This window comes from Mesoplodon mirus, assembly GCF_964341445.2.
Source record: "Mesoplodon mirus genome assembly, chromosome: 2".
NCBI classification, from domain to species: domain Eukaryota; kingdom Metazoa; phylum Chordata; class Mammalia; order Artiodactyla; family Ziphiidae; genus Mesoplodon; species Mesoplodon mirus.
In genome coordinates, this window is record NC_138977.1 from 41,903,042 (window position 1) to 41,922,360 (window position 19,319).

The 19,319-nt window shown below is 38.9% G+C and overlaps 1 protein-coding gene across 1 annotated transcript in view; it reads right to left on the reverse strand.

Moving 5' to 3' along the window:
- Positions 1-9,632: 9,632 nt before the first annotated feature.
- BMP3 (bone morphogenetic protein 3) overlaps positions 9,633-19,319 on the reverse strand; it is a 28,856-nt gene continuing 19,169 nt past the window's right edge. The window contains exon 3 of the mRNA XM_082630512.1: positions 9,633-13,538. Within this exon, the coding sequence (XP_082486638.1) occupies positions 13,347-13,538 (192 nt within the window). The 3' untranslated portion in view covers positions 9,633-13,346. The remainder of the gene's footprint in view (positions 13,539-19,319) is intronic.

A 19,319-nucleotide genomic window follows, 5' to 3' on the forward strand; every position in this document is an offset into this window, starting at 1 on the left:
ACAATTTTTAAAACGGGTTTTAGAGGGACATAAGTCCTTCAGAAAACAGAAAGCAAGTATATTCTCTCTGGGTTATAGAGACTGAAGATTTCCCCTCAGCTTCTCTGGGCAAAGACCCAACATCACACGGAAAAGAAACTGGCAAGTCTGAAACTGACTGCTTTTGTCTAGTTTATACCCACAACTTTCTATTTCAGCCTGGAAAATGGCTACCTTTAGGACATAATTATTTTTAAATATTTATTACTTATTTTAATAGTAATCAATCTGTCTCAAAGGAATGAGGACAGACAAGAAATTTGGATAACCATTTCACCTTTTTATAAGATACAAATATATAATTTTAACAATACTGTGATTTTCTTCTATAACATTTTACATGGTTGTCAAATCATTTGCTTGTAGAAAAATTAATCAGCAGAGTTACTATCAAAAAGGAACTGAGGGGCTTCCCTGGTGGCGCAGTGTTTGAGAATCTGCCTGCTAATGCAGGGGACACGGGTTCGAGCCCTGGTCTGGGAGGATCCCACATTCCGCAGAGCAACTGGGCCCGTGAGCCACAACTACTGAGCCTGCGCGTCTGGAGCCTGTGCTCCACAACAAGAGAAGCCGCTATAGTGAGAGGCCCGCACACCGCCATGAAGAGTGGCCCCCACTTGCCACAACTAGAGAAAGCCCTCGCACAGAAACGAAGACCCAACACAGCAAAAATAAATAAATTAATTTTTTTAAAAAAAGGAACTGAGATAACTGTTGATGAAAAACTGGGTGGGGCTTCCCTGGTGGCGCAGTGGTTGAGAGTCCGCCTGCTGAAGCAGGGGACACAGGTTTGTGCCCTGGTCCGGGAAGATCCCACATGCCGCGGAGCAACTAGGCCCATGAGCCATGGCTGCTGTGCCTGCGCGCCCGGAGCCTGTGCTCCGCAACGGGAGAGGCCACAACAGCGAGAGGCCCGCGTACCGCAAAAAAAAAAAAAAAAAAAAAAGGGTGAAATGGTTTAACAGTATTTAACGTATCTGTTCATCTATCACCCACACATATTCCAAATGTTCAGAAAGGGCTAAAGACCAGTTTCTCACAAAAGTGGACTGAATGGCTCAGGAATAACTGGGGACAGATCTAATGTTATCTTACGAAGTTGTTTAGAATCAAGGGACAGGCGTTGGGAGCTTTCTGTGGGAGGCAGTGTAAGGCAGGAAAGAGTAGCATAGCTGGGTTTGGTAATTAACATCTGTATCATAAATAGCAGGTGAGTAAAAACTGGATCCAGTGCCAGGAGAAATGACCTGAGGCAGATTTTAGGTTAGAGGGTGATTAACATAGAATCTTAAATAAGTACGGGTTATAAACTACACATTGTAATAGTTTTTTTTTTTTTTTTAATGTTAGTTAGCCAGGAGGGCCCTGCATCTTTTACCGCGTTTCAGAACCTGCATATTGGCCGAGGATCTCTGTCTTTGATAGTGCACCTTGTCCAAATGAGAGACAATAAAACAGACAACATTTTTCTGAAGAGTCAAAGTGAAACTACTTCCTGCTTATCCCTTAGATTAGCTCTATCCAAGAGAACTTTCTGTGATGATGAAAATACTCTATATCTGTGCTGTTCAATAAAGTAGACACTGGTCACATGTGACTATTGGGCACTTGAAATGTGGTTTGTTGGATTAAGGAACTGAATTTTTAATTTTATTCAGTTTTAATTAACTTGAAGTTAAACAGCCCTGTATGGCTAGTGACCACCGTATTTGTGCAGCCTTAGATTCAAGCTCTCCTAACTCTTTGGTCTACTGAGGGAATTTTTCTGAATGATTTAGTATCAGATGCTAGACCTTTAAAACCTGGGCCAAAACTAAAATTTAAGTTTCCTATCATTCAAACTACTGAAGAGCCTCTTATTTAGGGTCCCTCCACTTTTAGCCACTACTATTTATATGGATTAATGAATACATTACTACTTAAGACTGATGGTCATTGGTCATGTAACACTCTTCAAATTCCCAGTGGTTCAAAACAGACATTTTTATTTTCTCTTTTTGAGTAAGAGGCTTTAAAAGCAAAATAATTATTTTTCATCAGTCATAAATGTCTAGGACTTGATGCTGCCATTTTCCCAGAAATGCAATAAATGTAAAACAAAATCCTTTCAATCAGTAAATATTGAGTGTGTAGATTTAATCATTCCATTTTGCACTTAGTTTTTTCTGTGTATCCTAATTCAGGTTTGTAGACCATCATCTATATGTGCCTGGTAACAATTCTTGGGGCTATTGAGCCTTCTCACAAATTCAGATTTTATTCCAGAAAGCTGCAAGCGGCCTAAGAAAGAATAATAACACAGTCCAATGTTCTTTAAGATTTTAAAACATATAAATAAAATACAACATTTTAATTTAAATCAATATACTCATGTTTGGGTGATTTCTCCCTCGTTCTCAAACCATGGGGTCATTTTCTTACATGTCTAATAGGTAGTTCAAAGCAGAATGTAGTAGAGGAGTCTGCCTTCTACAGGACGGAAATATCTCATCTCAATGATGAGTTCTAGACCTTAATTCTGTAACTAGTTGGAGTGGGATAGAATTTTAAAACAACTTCTATACATAATAGTTTGCATCTGCTAATCCCAAACTTCTAATATAGAATGGAAAAACAACAAAGTCCTACTGTGCAGCACAAGGAACTATACTCAGTATCCTGGTGTAAGCCATAATGGAAAAGAATATAAAAAAGAATGTATATGTATGTATAACCAAATCACTTTACTGTACAGCAGAAATTGACACAACATTGTAAATCAACTATATTTAATAAAAACAAAAACAAAAAACCAAACCAACAAACAAAATGCAACTCCTATACCACTCTGCTAGCAGAAATGGGAACTACTGATGACTTTAGCAACTTCAAAGTGCTCTCAGCCCAATCTATCAAATCTTAAACTTCGTAATATTTGTTGTTGTCCCTTGGAAGTGTTACAAAGTGAGCTTCAGATCAAAGGAAGTAGAAAGCACAGCTCCAAAGGGCTCAGTTATCTCCTGATGCATGTTCCCTTGCCAGGCAGGCTAGCCACCTCTGCATTGTAAACTCCTCCAAACACTACCAACATCTCCAAGTTTCCCAACTCATGTTATTGACACCAGAGTATGGGCTCCAGTTTCCATATAGTGTTTGTCTATGTGACTGTTTCGACTGCCAAAATTTTGATATTGTGTCATTAATTTCTCCCATTTCTAACAAATAAGATGACTTAATGAAATTACACATGCTGGACCCAATTTTAAAAGTCCATGCATGTTCATATGTATGTATGTCAGTGTTTATAGTGATGGAAAATCTCCAGAAAGCAGAGCTGAAGTCCTATAAACACCAAAATGTTTCTCTTAAGTAAGTCCATTTTGGGAAAAGTTCTGTCACATGGTTCTTGCACATAACTGCCTCACCTCTGAACTGCTGCATTCATATCTGGCCTGAGCCTCCATGAGGTGGGGCTTGGTTTGGACTGGAACCTGATGGCAGTTTGCCTGTGTTTTGAGCCTGAAAATGCAGTTGGCTACCATTTTGAGTCAAGGGGTTGGAAGATAACCATACCTCCCTCCCTGCTTCAGCGACATTGCAGTGGAGCTAGCATCTGTGTGTGTGTGTGTGTGTGTGTGTGTGTGTGTGTACACGCGTGTATGAGAGCAAAATATACTGGGCAAGGGGTTGGGATGAAGGGAGTGGGGGGGAGGAAAACACCTGCTACTCTCCAATTGAACTTTCTTTGGGACTGGATTTCTTATAGCCCTCACAACAGTGTTTCAATGCCCCAGATGGAAGTGAGGACAAAATGAAAACCAAGTTGTCACAAACTAAAATCGACACACTTAAGGGTGGGGGGAGGAGTAAGCTTCATATTCTCATCTTGTTAATTATCAGCAGCCTCCAATTGTCTCACAGGATAGACGTCTCTCTCCCTACAGGCTAGAGCTCAAATATCCAGACAACCTTGGCCTTGAGGCAAATCAAAGATGGGTTTTCTTTTCACATCCTCTGATGGGTCTGGAAAAAATCGGCATAATAAACAGGGTAGGGGAATTCTTTTTTTTTTTTTTTGGCTGCGTTGGGTCTTTGTTGCTGCGTACGGCTTTCTCTAGTTGCGGAGTCTACTCTTCATTGCGGTGCACGGGCTTCTCATTGCGGTGGCTTCTCTTGTTGCGGAGCATGGGTTTTAGGCACGCAGGCTTCAGTAGTTGCAGCACGCGGGCTCAGTAGTTGTGGCACACGGGCTCTAGAGCGCAGGCTCAGTAGTTGTGGTGCATGGACTTAGTTGCTCCGTGGCATGTGGGATCTTCCCGGACCAGGGTTCGAACCCGTGTCCCCTGCATTGGCAGGTGGATTCTTAACTACTGCACCACCAGAGAAGTCCCCAGGGGAATTCTTAAAAAGCAAATCCTAACATCTACCTGAAATGATTGCTGTATATTGTGTTTTCTCCTTTTAGGTTGATGACAAATGTTCATTATAATTAAAAAAGTGATAGAAGACAGTTTTGATCACAGGGATGTTAGAGGAGGTATTTTACCCCATTCTTCACCTTTCCATAAATGAGGCTTTACTTCAACCCCACTTGGCAAGAGGGAACATAGCAGAAGGTACGTCCTGGGGAGGAGTGGCTTCCCCCGGGGTAAAGGAGCAACGATCCTAGTGGTGACAGAGTCAGAACTGGCCATTCACCAATTGGTCCCTATTTCTCAGTGGGGACATGTTAAGATTCAAGATTCCAGTCACTTGTGCTCTTGTTCTCTTGGGCTGTCTGAGCTGAATGGGATGTAAGGAAGTGCCTCACTTCCCAAGTGACCCCGTTATGGGGATTGGAGATGGAGGCTCTGAGTAACACCCCACCTCCCTCTTGTGTCCCACACAGGGAGTGACGGGTCCTTTGTCCTCTCTGTGAGGGAACAGTGTGGGAGCACCCTTTTTAGTTCCTGTCTCCATCTTTTCTTTTTAAAGGGAGCAACTGATCTGATTGATGTTATGAAGAAATGGAAACTGAAAGTACACAGTTCAGTCCCTCTCTGACTTTCCCCTTTTCAGAATTATCTGTTTGAAATACACATGTTTCCACATTCCAGGATCTCAGCTCATGGGACAGTCTCTACACCACTTGGAGCTGGGCAGGGAAGTTCAGCTCCAGGGGAGAGGCCTCAGATCCAAACACTAGTCAAGCAAAACTTACTTTTTGCTCCCTATCCAATCCCCTTATTTCCCCCCAATTTTTCAGAACTCCAAGGGAATACATATTCTGAAGGCTTTTTTAAAGTAGAGGCATCTGAAGCAAAGTGGAAAAGAAAAGAACAGGGTGAGTCAACCACTGCTTGAATTTCAGCTCTGAAGCTACCATGGTTCTGACTTCAGTTAAACCAGTGATTCCCCTTGATCAGTAATGTGAGGATAATCCCTGCGATCCTACATCTCAGGGTCAAATGAAGACTCATTCATGGAAATGTATAAAATGCATTTAATAAATCAAAAAGCTAATATTCTAGGACATTTACTTTGTGCTGTAAACATTTCTAAGTGTTGCAGGTGTAATAACTCAAGTAATCCTCACAACTCTGTGAGGTAGGTTCTGTGTTTTGTTCTTGTTTTACACATGAGGACATGAAGCACAGAGAGGGTTAATAACTTGTCCCAGGTCACACAGCTAATAAGAGACAGAGTTGGGATTCTAATGCAAATAGTCTGGCTCCAAGCCTGAGCCCCTAACTCCCATGCTAGCCTCTCTAATTAATGACAGATGAATCTAGTTTAAAAAATTATTTTCCTATTAAAATGAGAGAATGAGTGCTTTAAGTTAAATACAGGCATGAAAGGTAGAGGCATCTCAAAAGCACCATCATAGGATAGAAGTGCAATAGAATCTCTGATCACCTAAGCTGAGGACAGGTTGACCCCCTTTCCTAGTCCTTTCTCACCTGCTTCCCACTCTTCCTTTCATCAGTACTTTGGCTCTTTCTTCTGAAGACATGATCAGGACAAAAATGTTTGGAAGTTGTGATTTAGTAAGAATGTCTGGATCATAGAATCTGTTACACTTGAGAAGGAGGGGATTTTAAAGACCATTGAAGAGAAAATTAAGGCCACCAGGGGGTGAAGGAACATAACAAAGCACACAAGCCCAGAGCTTAGCAATGCCAGGGCCAGAATCCAGGGATACACCAAATACAACTAAAAAAAATGAATATTATAACCCAATTTAAGTGTGAAAACTCATACCATGAGAAGATCCTTTTTTTGTGAACCTAAGTGCATGAAGAGAAGACCTGTGGATCCTTAAATTTTGTGTTGTGGATCTAAATGTATAAACCTGTGGCATTGTGCTTTTGCCCACTGTGATAACGTTTTAGCATTACTTGTTGATATTCATTTGATAATAGTTACATATACCTAATTTCCAGTTCTGAGACTGTGGACAACTTAGACATTGATGTTCTATATCGTCAAGCACATCTCCGCTAATTAAGATAGGGTTTGTGTTTTTTTGTTGTTGTTGTTTGTTTGCTTTTGCAGGGACAATGTCATCTTTATTTTTACATCCTTTAAACATCTGGCATAGGACCTTCTTCGCATTGAATTGATGCTTACTAGGTGTTTTCTGTTTTATTTTTTCAGTTATATCTATATGCATATAAATGAATAAGCAATATTGCCAAATATGTATAACATTTTACAATGTTCAAAGAGCTCTCCCACCCATTAGCTTGTTTGATTACTGCAACATTACAAAGGTAACTGGTTTTCTGACTTGGCAGCAAGCAAACCAAAAGTAACTTTATTCCAACTCACCACTGTCCCTTTAAACCTAACACTGTAGAATCAGTCTTCTCTGTCACTGGATAAAATCCCGGAGAGTTCTTGTAGCTTTTCCCACCACTTCAAGATTTTGAAAGCCCCAGTCCAGTCTAATATTAAAGTTTCAAACCCTCATTCAATATCTAATTTCTCCCCTCCCCGAGCTTGAGTTTGTGCCAGGCTCAGAAACCTACATCGGGGAGTTGTAGGAGTGTGGACAATTCAGCTCTGGTTTCGCTTCACCTCCTTCTGCACTGACCGTTTCTGGCCTCTGCAAAGTCAGGTAAACGGAAGGAAAAAGAGATAAGAAGGCCAAGGAAAGGTCTCTCTTGTTAGGCACAGGTGTAATCTGGTGTTACTGCCCCTCCCTGGGTGTGGCAGTTGTCCACATGTGGACTTGATTCTTTCTCTTCTGTGACCCCCTTTTTAAAAACTTTTTATTTTATATTGGAGTCTAGCCGATGAACAATGTTGTGATAGTTTCAGCTGCACAGCAAAGCAACTCAGCCCTACATATACATGTATCCATTCTCCCTCAAACTCCCCTCCCATCCAGGCTGCCACCCAAGGGATTAGTCTCCAAAATTTAAAAACAGCTCATGCAGCTTAAGATAGGGTTTTGTACAAGCTGAATAGTCTTTAGGAATACAAACATCCCATGTCTTTACACTTCGCAAATACTGTGTTTTTTACAAATTGAAATTTTGTGCAACCGTATCTAGAAAGTCTGTCGGCACCATTTTTCCAATAGCTTCTGTTTACTCTGTGTCTCTGTGTCACATTTTGGTGATTCTAACAATATTTCAAAGTTTTTCATTCTTATTATATCTGTTATGGTGATCCGTGATCAGTCTACTTTGATGTTACTACTGCAAAAAGACCACGACTCGCCAAAGGCTCAGATGAAGGTTAGCATTTTTTATCAATAAAGTGTTTTTTAATTAAGGTCTGTACATTTTTTTTAAGAAATAATACCAGTGCACACTTAATAGACTACAGTAGAATGTAAACATAACTTTTATATATACTGGAACGCCAAAAAATTTGTATGACTCACTTTATTGCAGTATTTGCTTTATTGTGGTGCTCTGGAACTGACCCCATCTCTGAGGTGTGCCTGTACTAAGTGATTTATAGGATGATATGGATTTGTACTCAGCGTTCTTATTCTCAACCCTTACCTCCACCATATCTTCTGCTGATAGCTGCAAAGTCTTATCCTAAGAGATATTTCAAGGCAATTCCTCTGGCATGAGAACTGAGTCAATGAATTACAACAGTGACCTTTTTGGAAGTCTTCACAAGTCACAGAACTGACCACCCTGATGGCATGATGACCTGGTTATTATTCCTCAAGGGCACATGTCACCCTGATAGTAACTGGAAGTGCCAGGATTGTAATATAAAGCTTTTTTGACCTCAAAGACATTGCTCCCTCACGATGCTTTCTCTCATTCATGATGTTACAAAGGGTTCTAATACCAGTTTTCCTAGTAGTTTGTCAGATGACACTGAGCACACTCAACAACTCGATACAGCGTAGTCAAGATTCTTTGGGCTGCAATTTACAGACATGGGCTCAAACCTGCTTATGTAAGAGTGAGCACGTTACTGAGTTTGCAGGGATATCTCATGTCATCCAAGGAGAGAAAGTGCAGTTTCTGAGAGACAGGAGCAGGAACTGGAATATCATCAGGAGCAAGGCAGCCATTCTCCTTACTCTGTAAGGCTCAGTGTTCTATCTGTGCCAGATTCATTCTTCTCTCTCTGAACTGTCCGATGCCCATCTTTGTTGGTGTCAAGGAACCCATGTCTGTTGGTGGGAGCCGGTTTTCGGAAGAGGGTATGATGAGTAGACAACCAAATAGGTGTAAACCACAGCATGTCTACATTTCCTTATTTGGAAAATGAGAAGACTGGATTAGATAAAAATAATGATTGATAGTAACTAAATCTTTATTCTGCTTCAGGCGCTTGGCAACATAATTTATGTGTATAATCTCTTTAAACCTTGTAACAACCCTAACATAATTTATGTGTATAATCTCTTTAAACCTTGTAACAACCCTATAAAGCAAGAAGTTTATTTTAGATAAGTGAGGCATGGAGAGATTAAGGAACTTGTTCAACGTGATCTTTAGAGTGCCTGGCAGTTACAAAATGCTATGGTTTTTAATGAAACAACACAGTCTAACAACACAGAATAAATGTAACAGAGATAGATTAAATGAGTGAAAATAATATGAAAGTATATTTTGTTTCTTAACCTCAGGTCATTTTTCTTCTTAAAGAGAAAGGTATAGCCTAAACAAAAATGGTGAAATACATCACAGTGATCAGATTAATTAAATTAGATGCTTATCATCCTAAAATGGACAGGACATGGTAACAATGACAGATGAAATAAAGTTATTGTCAAATAGCAGGCATCCAGAAAAAATTTTTCTAAGTGGAGTTTGTGGTTAAACAAGAAATGCCGAGAGAGAAAGAGAGGGAGAGAGAGAGAGAGAAAGAGAAGGAAAATATGAAACAATTCAAATTGAGTTTCTCAAGTTCGGAAGACATAAGAGTTTTCTCCTTATGGGTATATTTCAATATTGTCTCACAATGTTAATTATGTTTCATGTTATGTTGTTTGTAGGTTATGATGCTCCATTCATGATACCATTTGAAATGTTCAACTCTGTGCCCAAACTTTATTATCTCTTTTCAAATGCAGCACAGTTTTTCAACTTTTTCAAGTTTTGAAATTGTGGTCTTTCCCAATGATAAGTAGAGGAGAATGGGGAGGTGTTCAGTTAAGCAATTTTATTTCCAAACTGTATAGTGAAAAGCTCTCCATTACTGGAGGAAAGTGATACAAAGTCAGCAAAGCTTACACATCAGTAGTGAAGCGTCCTTCACAGTTTCACTGCAATACGCCCCTTTAACAAATGTACTGAAGAATCAAATGTCATTTTGCACATAATAATTGTAGTAAAAAGAACTTTTTCTCACCATCTAAATACGAAAATTATTACCATTGTAGATAGGAAGGCAACAGTCATTAAATAAATTAAAAGCATCTTTAAAGTTTTTCCATATACATATATAATATATATTTTCAAAATTGCCATCGACTGTACAAGCATTCAGTTCTCAACTAAAACATTTACAGAAACTACTGTGGAAAGCCGAAGGGAAAGCTTGTTTTTTAGGAAAAGGGGATCATTTAAGCACCTATAAACTACATTAAAATACAATTCTCAAGGGAAAAAAGATATACAGAGAAGTCAGACTTAACCAAGGTATCATATTTAATCTCATATTTAATCTTACACATCAGGTGTGCAAAACTATTTTTTAACCTAGCCTTGATTCAACCAAGTCAATATCCAGGCATTTCTTACTTGCTAGCACAGAGAAAAGTGAAAGACTAAAACTGAATAATGTAATTATATAAAACATTTTTATAAGCCAGACTGATAATAGTAGTATACACATATGATTGTCTATGAAAATAATAAATGGGCAAAAAGGTTTTTTTTTTTTTCCAGAAATGTTAAGGTAAAAAATCTTAGCTTAATGAATAAATGATCATCAGTTAATATATAGCTAGGTGAGTGTCAAAATTGATCTGGAATATTGTAGTCCTGAGATCTGGGGAGTCCAATCTTCCAGTTTAAATTCTACAACCCCAAATCCTGTAAATTGCATATTAATTTACACAGGTTACAACAAAAAACTTTGAAAATACTATATCGACATCAGCACTCCCTGAATTTGAATTCAAGGGAAGAGTTACTGAAAAAAAATTCATTTTTAACTAACTATGTGTGTGTGTCTCATATGTAGGAATGGGGGTGGGAGGGTGGTTGGAAGAGAAAGAGGCATGATTTAGGAAATGGCATTATAAATATAATTTCTCTTCTCACTAATGCCACTTCAATATCAAGACATTTATAAAAAGTTTATATAGTAACTATATAGATACTAGTACCTAACAAATTGTGAAATAATCACTCAATTTTCCAACTATTTCATGTAAATTTTTATTAATTAAAATATTAACTCATTTATTTCAACTCCTACTTCAACCTCTTCAACCCCTTTAAAAGTAATCTTCCTTTACTTTGGGGGACTAAACATTTTCCCATTTAAACCGTAATATTTGCTCAATACAGTAGAAAATGATGGTTACAAGGTCACCGAGAAATAACTACTGCTCAAACTCTTTCATTGTGTTGTAATTTTGTCATATCAATCGTTCTTAAAGATAAAATATTATTTAGAGAATTTTTGTTTGGGCCATTGTAGGATTTAATCTGTAACAAGTGGGCATCAATTTAAATGAAGAAAGGTAACAGACAGACATCACGATAGAAGAAGGCTGAGAAGTACAACTGGGCATTGCTAGAGGTTTTGGTTGATACATTTCTAGAAAAAACTAAATTAAGAATTTCATTTCAACCTACCAATGAAAGAAAACTTTTCTTTATTGAAAGACACTATGGCCAGGATAGGGCAGCCGCACACTGTCTCACTTCTACTATATAATTTTGCTTTCAAATTTTTGACAAAATTTAGTAAAAAATAATTTCATCCCTTGTTTCCTTTTGAATCATTAACTTTATGCTACCAGAACAAAAAATGACTGGAAGAAACCATAGTAACTCAGGCACCAAGACTTAATTCATTATTTAGAACAGGTGTGTCTCATTCATGGCATCAACACATACTCCAGAAGTGTCAAAAACTTCTTTTCATGGTACTTTTTTAATGGGTTTCCAATAAGATAGAAATACTACTTAAACCATGGAGGATGCCATACTCACTCATAAACACTGAAGAGTAGGATGTTTTTTCCTTTGGTTTATGAATAGCTATATTTGCAGTGTTTTTAAGCTCTATTGCTACCATCCATTCAAGGAAGATGTGTGTGACATAGAAAGTACTGTATTGTAAACCCAAGCTTTCGGTAGCAGAAGGGACTTCCAGCTCAACTAGTCAGCCTCTTTATTTTACCAGTGAAGACACTGAAGTTAACACATGTCTTTCAGAAAGTAGATGCTCAATTAGTATTATTAAATTATGAACCACCCTAGATAGCTATAGGCAGGGACAGAACAAACCCCGTGTCTTCTGATACTTCACAGCCTCTGAAATGGCTTAGTTGACTCTAATCAGGTCAGGCTGAACTGAGATAAGGATTAACCACAGATAGAATATCAGCAACAATCCATGGTCTGAAAACATTTCTGTCACACACATAAATATAGTGAGGAAAAGATTTTTGAAACAATTTCTTGAAGGCAAAAGTGTTAAGAGGAGATATTTATGACAAATAGAAATTGGAAAACACCAAGAAGTGTCTATATTTGACTTCCATGCTTGTTGGATAATTTTTAGTGAGTTTTGCTAAAATGTAGATTCCCCATCTGAGCCAAAGACCTTGATCCATGTCAAAAAGTGCCTGGACCTGGACGTGGCTGAACAACGATATTGAACGTGTGATTGTGGTTAGATTGGTCACTTAAAGAAATCTCCAATATTCCCTCCACCTCTGAGCCTTGGTATCTATTGATTACTTCATAGGAAGTAAAGGCATATCAAGAGGATTAAACATTTAACTGAATTTTTAAGTTCCATTTAAAAGAACAAATGAAAGCACTCATGGAAAATAGATATGGAAGAAGAATTACGTCTGGGTTTTTGAAAATTGGGTTGCTGGTTCCCTTTCCTGGGAGGCCATGAAATGAAAACATCAGTATTTCCAAATAAATGGCTAAGCCAAGTGATAACTCTCTGCATATGCTTTTGGATCAGTCTATTCTTTTTGGTAAAGTTCTCATAACTGAATGGAGCTTGTCAGAACATGAAATGAAAAAAAAACAAGAATCCTGTGCAGACTGAATTATAAAGCCATGTTAAGCAAACCTTCCTAAAGAGGGCACACGCCCCTGGCAATGTGCTCACATCCATCCACACAGAGCACACACTCTGCACTCAGCTAGTCACACAATGACCTGTAGAGACAAACACAGGTAAACAAGTCTCCACAAATTTTAAGGTAAACATCAGAGCTGATAGGATTATTTAGCACTTGATGCGTTGCTCAGGAATCTAAGGCAATAAGCCTACTTTAAGATATGAAATGATTCTATTCTCTATGAGCAGAGATCAGTGATAAGGTATTGGGTTTTTCCAATCTATTTTCAAAGCCCATTACAAAAATAAATCAGTTTGTTCTCTAATAGTTCTAAAAACAGTTTGATCACTTGTCTTGCGTGATTTTTTTTTTTTTTTTTAAAGAAAGAGATGTCCGTATTTTCTAAAATCTTGCTTTGAGTTACATTCAGAAACAGATATAGTCCAGTTCTCCCTGGTGGAAATCATCAGTCTATTTACTCATTCTCTTTTGACTATTAAAATATCTTTTGAAATGAAAGGCATTGGCAGTGCAAAAAAAAAAAAAAAGTCCATAAAAATAAACTAATGATTGAATTAAGCATTCAGATGAGTTCTTTGCCGGGTTATCTGCAAGCGCAAGACTCTACCGTCATGTTTGGATATACCTTAAGTACCACATTCTTATTTTCATCAAAGAATAAGATGCTGAGCGAGGACATCTTTTCTGGCACACAGCAAGGCTCAGGAATCCCAGGAACGACGCCCACTGCTCTCACTATACTCTGGATGGTAGCATGATTTGATGGCTTCAAAGACTGGAAAAGAAAAGGGAGAACACCAATTAGGTGGAACTGCTTTTCCGCTCTCCAGCCCTCGTCGCTAAAATGTATATATTATGAATCTGTTTCAACAGCTTACTAAAGCCCTGGCATCATTACACATTCAACCCAACCTCCAATATCACCATCACCAAAATGGTGATTTGACATTTACGAAGTGCCGGCTCAGTGCCAGGCATGTTCTGTGTAATATTTCTAATCCTTACAACAAAACAGCCATCTCGTACATTTTACAGGTAGAGACATAGACTCAGAAAGCTTAAACGACATGTCTAAAGTCATGTAGACATGTAGAGTGAGGATTTTAATCCAGTTTTTAAAGCAAGAATCGTTTAATTAAAAATGACTTACTCCCCAGAGAATTAATACACCCTAGGTTGTTTTGTATAACAGGATTGCAACAGAAACAATTTGATCTTGATCCTATGCTAATCATAAAGAACCCTTAACAAAAACCTGTTTAACATAGATATTTTTTCCACTGCTATAGTGAAATTTATACTTTGTTTTAAAAATAACACCGGTGTGTCGAGAGGCATTGATTTATTTAATGATTACTACCAGGATGAATTGATGGTGATTACACAATTGGCCACTGGGGGTCACTGTTGCTCAATGGGTTCGGACTTAAAAGTTGTAGCGTCTTCTATGTCTGGGGCATATCCTCAGGGAATAATCTAGAGGGCCTGAGGTTATCCCATGGCTGTCAGAAGTTTGACCAAAGAAACCTGGGTAAAAGCTGTTCCCCAGAAATGCCAAATGGGATCATTAACATCCACGGGAGATATGTGGTTTTATCTAGAGAGTATCATCCAGCTCTGCTAAGCATTGAAGACTGGTCACTCTTCCAAGCCCAGAATGCTTAGGTATTGCCAGAGTGGTAAGAACTTCTTCATGAGCGGTGCCACAGTTTTCAACATTAGTTCTCCCCAATGTCTCTTTTAAGCAGACGAAACCAGTTTTGTTGCAAACAAATTTAAAAACAGGAATTTGGTAACTTGCCAGAGATCATGTGTCAATTCAGGAGTGGGATTTAGGCCAAAACTCTGGTTTTCTAATGTCAAGATTTTGAGCCATGTTTCAGAGACACCTCTGCCCCCAGTGAATTAATTGGTATTCTAATTTTACACACCTAAAACTCCCAGTATGGGAAACTGGAACAAGTTAAAAGGTTAAGAGTATATACAAGCCAAGGAAGAAGCAAATAATATAGAAAGCTGGCACAGGGTAAAAAAAAATAGGATTTGGGGGGCAGAAAAAAGGCAAATCTGATTTGTCTCATCTCATCTTTCAATCTTAGTGAAAAAAATTATGCATACATTAGACTTCAACATTATTGCTAACAGGCATAAATTATTTTAAAATTAGTCTGATGATGGCCAGCTGCCTTATTTACTCTTTCTTCCTAGAGATTTTAAGTGTAACAAGAGTAGTTAACTTACAATTAAGTAGCATTACAAAGAAAGGTATTCTCTCCCCTTAAGGATAAGAAGTCTATGTTGCTCTATTTTGCATATCATGTGCCCTGTGGCAACAATACTATCTGTGTAACTGACAAACTGCAATCCATATTGTACAACAGGGCTCAATGGCCACTGTTTGCTATTTCATTAGTATTGGTGATTTCTAAAGAAAACTTTTGCAGCTACACTTTTCTCTATTAATTTATTTTTAAGATTCAATCATCCAAACAGCATATGATAATTCCTCAAAGGATTTCTTAAAAACCATAGATTTTATGACAATATTCTTTTATTGTTAATGTTTTACTGACTCCTATAGTATTTAATTTTCATATAAAGTAGATCTATTTAAGTAGACGAGGACTTGATCCATAAATCCTGCTGTGCACGGCTGGTCCTCAGTGCCTGAAGCAGAGCAGTCTCTCTAGGCACTGAATTAATACTTGCCAAATGGATGAAATACTTATAAATAATAACATACCCTCCACTGTACCTATTTCTGTGGAAATAATTCCCATCAACAAAAATAAAAGGTTCTGAGCAAATGACCTGGCGCAGATATGGAAAATATTCATGGGTGTTCCCTAGGAAAATTCCTGTCATTTTTTTTTTTTTTTTTAAGCTCTAACTCACAAATGATAGATTCAGGAACTCTGAGCTGTCTCTCTGGTGGGCTCACTGGAATCCAGGTGCAAGCCCTTGATTCCCTGCTGGTGTGTCTTATCAGCAACCTCAGTTTTCAAGGGAGTTGTCCCCTTTTTTCTCACCGTGAAGTTCTCTGATCAAGCTGCCATGACCAGGAATAATTATATCATGCACAAAAGATCCATGTGGTCATTTGCTAGTGTGGAGCATTTGCCAGTTTATCATTTTTGTTTGTTTTTGAGCTCCGATTACATTTCTCAGGACTCTCTTTACGTAGCTTAAGAAATCTAGTGATGACAAATGCAAACCTGTGTTGTTTTTCTCCCCAGTCTCCCTTTTTATTGAAGGTGAAACATGACATCGACATCTGTTTAGGTCATTTTTTTTTTTTTTTTTCGCTTAGGTAACTCGGTACATCAAGATTTAGGATTTTTAGAGTTCATCTTCATGATCAGAGATCGGAACTGGGAACCTCAGGAAATTAATTGAGGGCACATCATTTTGACCTCATCCATGTGAATTTCTTCTTTATATAGGATGCTTGGTTCAAAGTGTTTAGCTTCTTTGCTCCCTAATTCTGTGTTTTTGCTATTCCCAGCCTTAGCACCATTCCATGTAAAAAGTCCTTCACTGCTCCAATCCTTGCTGGCTCCCTTGGACCTCTGTCAGCAACAATGGCTCAATCATTTTCATCTGAAATCTCTGTTTTCTATCTCTTTTATGGTGGTGAGGGGAGGCAAAAGCATAGGGCTTGGCTAAAGCTACACGGGTATTTCTCATCTCATGGCAGAATGCCAGGGGTCTCTCTCCCTGGGAGGACAGATTGGCTGTAGAGGCTAGAAATCAGAAAAATTCAAGCTGCCATGTCTGTGAATGAAATCTGCAGTGGTCAGGCCCGCACCTGCCAAGCTGTGGATGATGTCCTCGAGTTGAATTTGATTACAAATGCATTAGCAGGGGAGAGTATGTCATCAGCTCCAAGCCTTCATTCCTGACTCAGGCCATGGGGTTTTGCTCCACACTCTTCCAGCCCACATGGGTGTGATAGCCCAGAAACTATCTAATTGGAATCAGTGAAAGGGCAAAGCCTGGAATTTGGGAAAGGCAGAACACAGCTGTTCTGAATTACAGACAGGTTGTCAACTTTTGCAGACAAAGAACCCGCTCTAGAGAGCAGGCTCTCACTCAGGAGGCCAGAAGGAAGGAGGGCCAGCAGAGGAGTCTGGCCTGGGAGAAATTTTCTCTGGGGCAAAATGTATATCTACAGTCTGAAAGCTCTTTGGCACCTCACTTATTCCACATGTGTTTGTGCGGATCTGGTCAGAGACCTTGTTTTCCTCTGTTGCTCAGACTATATTTTTATTTAAATAGTTTACTCTGCTTACCATGCTGGACACTGCTGATAACAGGAACACTGATTAGTTACCCCTGATGTCACAGCTTCACACTGCTTCACGCTTCCCATCCTTTAGGTGACTGTACCATTTGAAAGACACAAAGCCTGGAACACTTAAAGGGAACCACTAAAAAGCTTGAAAAGCAGATCCACACAAGGTGATGAGACTGAGAACTCCACATCACAGCCAAACTTCTACTCTCAACTTGGCAGAAGGAAATCTCCAACTCAGAGAGAAAACACCCTTATCCCTGTTAAGTCTCCCTGCAGTTATGATGCCATCTCAAGTTTTGACAAATATTATCATGAGTTCAGAGCTGCAATCAATGCTCTCCTGATTCTATTACCCTCCAAAGAGGTTATGGACTGTTGGACTGAAGGGAGAATCCAGTTTGTAGCTTTGTGATGTTTAAATAGGGGTAAGAAATATATATAAAACTTTTTCTTGTCTTACATCTTTTTTTTTTTTTTTTTTTTTTTCTTTTTGCGGTATGCGGGCCTCTCACTATTGTGGCCTCTCCCGTTGCGGAGCACAGGCTCCGGATGCGCAGGCCCAGCGGCCATGGCTCACGGGCCCAGCCGCTCCGCGGCATATGGGATCCTCCCAGACCAGGGCACGAACCCGTATCCCCTGCATCGGCAGGCGGACTCTCAACCACTGCGCCACCAGGGAGGCCCTGTCTTACATCTTTTATTCTTTTGATCCCTTTTCCTAAGTGGTTTTTCTTCAGTCTCCTACATTTGATTTTCTATTCTCCTCAGTCCATTGGCCATTAATACAACAATAATAATAAGCAATGGCCATGAATAATTCATGTCAATGGCAAAAATTTGTTGAGTGCCTACTAAGCACAAGGTGCTCTATGATCTCATTTTCCCACTGTTTTCATTATGTAGATACTATGATATTTTTATTTACTGTGGTACCTGTTTCAAAGATAAGAAAACTAACACACAGAAAGTTTGAGTAGCTCCCCCCGAGCAAAAACAAAAACAACAGCAAAACAAAACAAACAAAAAAACCCCCACAAAGCTGGTAAGAAGTGGAACCAAGTTTTAAGGCAAAAGGATTTGATGACTCAAAGTACGATGTGTGGACCAGTAGCATCAGCAACATCTAGGGGTTTGTGAGATATGCAGAATATTAACCTTGACCCTCAGAACCACTGGATCAGAACCTACAGATTAACAAGATCCTGAGGCAAATTGCAGGCATCATAAGGTTAAGAAACCCAGCTATGATCGAGCATGCACATTTAATCATTCTGTTGCACTACCACACTTCTTTCCTTAAACTTATCTCTTCTATTCTTAACTTAACCCTCATAAGTTTTTGAATTATTATTCTTTAGATCACTGAGAGCCATGATGAAGATCTATGGAAGCAAGTTTTTTGAACAGGAAAAGCAGGCGGAGCCAACAGGAAGTGGGAGAGGCAAATTGGGGTAATGTGGAGACCAGGCCAGGTAAGCTAACTGACTAAGTATCTCCATGTTATCATGGCTCCCTGGGTCTTAAAATCTGGAGTCAAGAGGAAAGAGGGAAACTCCTTCCCCAGGCTACCTAAAAGAAACCACAGTTTATGAGAGTGAGAGGAATTATTTGGAAGACTCAGAGACCCACTTAAAATCAGTCATCCCAGGTTTAGAGACAGTTTGAATCCATTTCTGCCTCTCAATGCTACAAAGCAAGCCACATTGTAAAATAAAGATTCATCACTGCCTGTTATATTTGGCATATTTGTTGCGTGTTTTAAATGCTATCCCAGTTTGACCAAGTTTTGTTTGATCAGTAAAATGTCCTTTATAAATATTTAGACAAGATAAGGCAGTTTATGTCATTATAAATGTATATAATGCTTACTTTGTGTTTGCGTTGACAAAGCACGGAATTCACAAGGTCTAGAAAATGTAGAAAGCTCATCCTCCTGAGACATTGTAACAGGAAAATGGGATTTCAGTCAAGGTCCTGGCCCTGAGGCTGACCTGGTCTTTTTCAGTCGGCCCTTTGCTTTATGGGTGGCCCTTAGCATCCCATGATCACAGGCCTGTAACATGAACAAGCTGCTTTAAAGATCTGTAAGCAGAAGTTGGTCACTTTTTGAGGCAAAGAATTTTTTTCCTCCATCAACATACAATAGCAGAAGTTGATTCACCTCAAGTTTTGCAACAAACAAACAAACAAAAACAAAATGAAACAAATAAACACTCTTATTCTTTCCCTGAATTCTATTTCTAGGAACACTTTTCACTG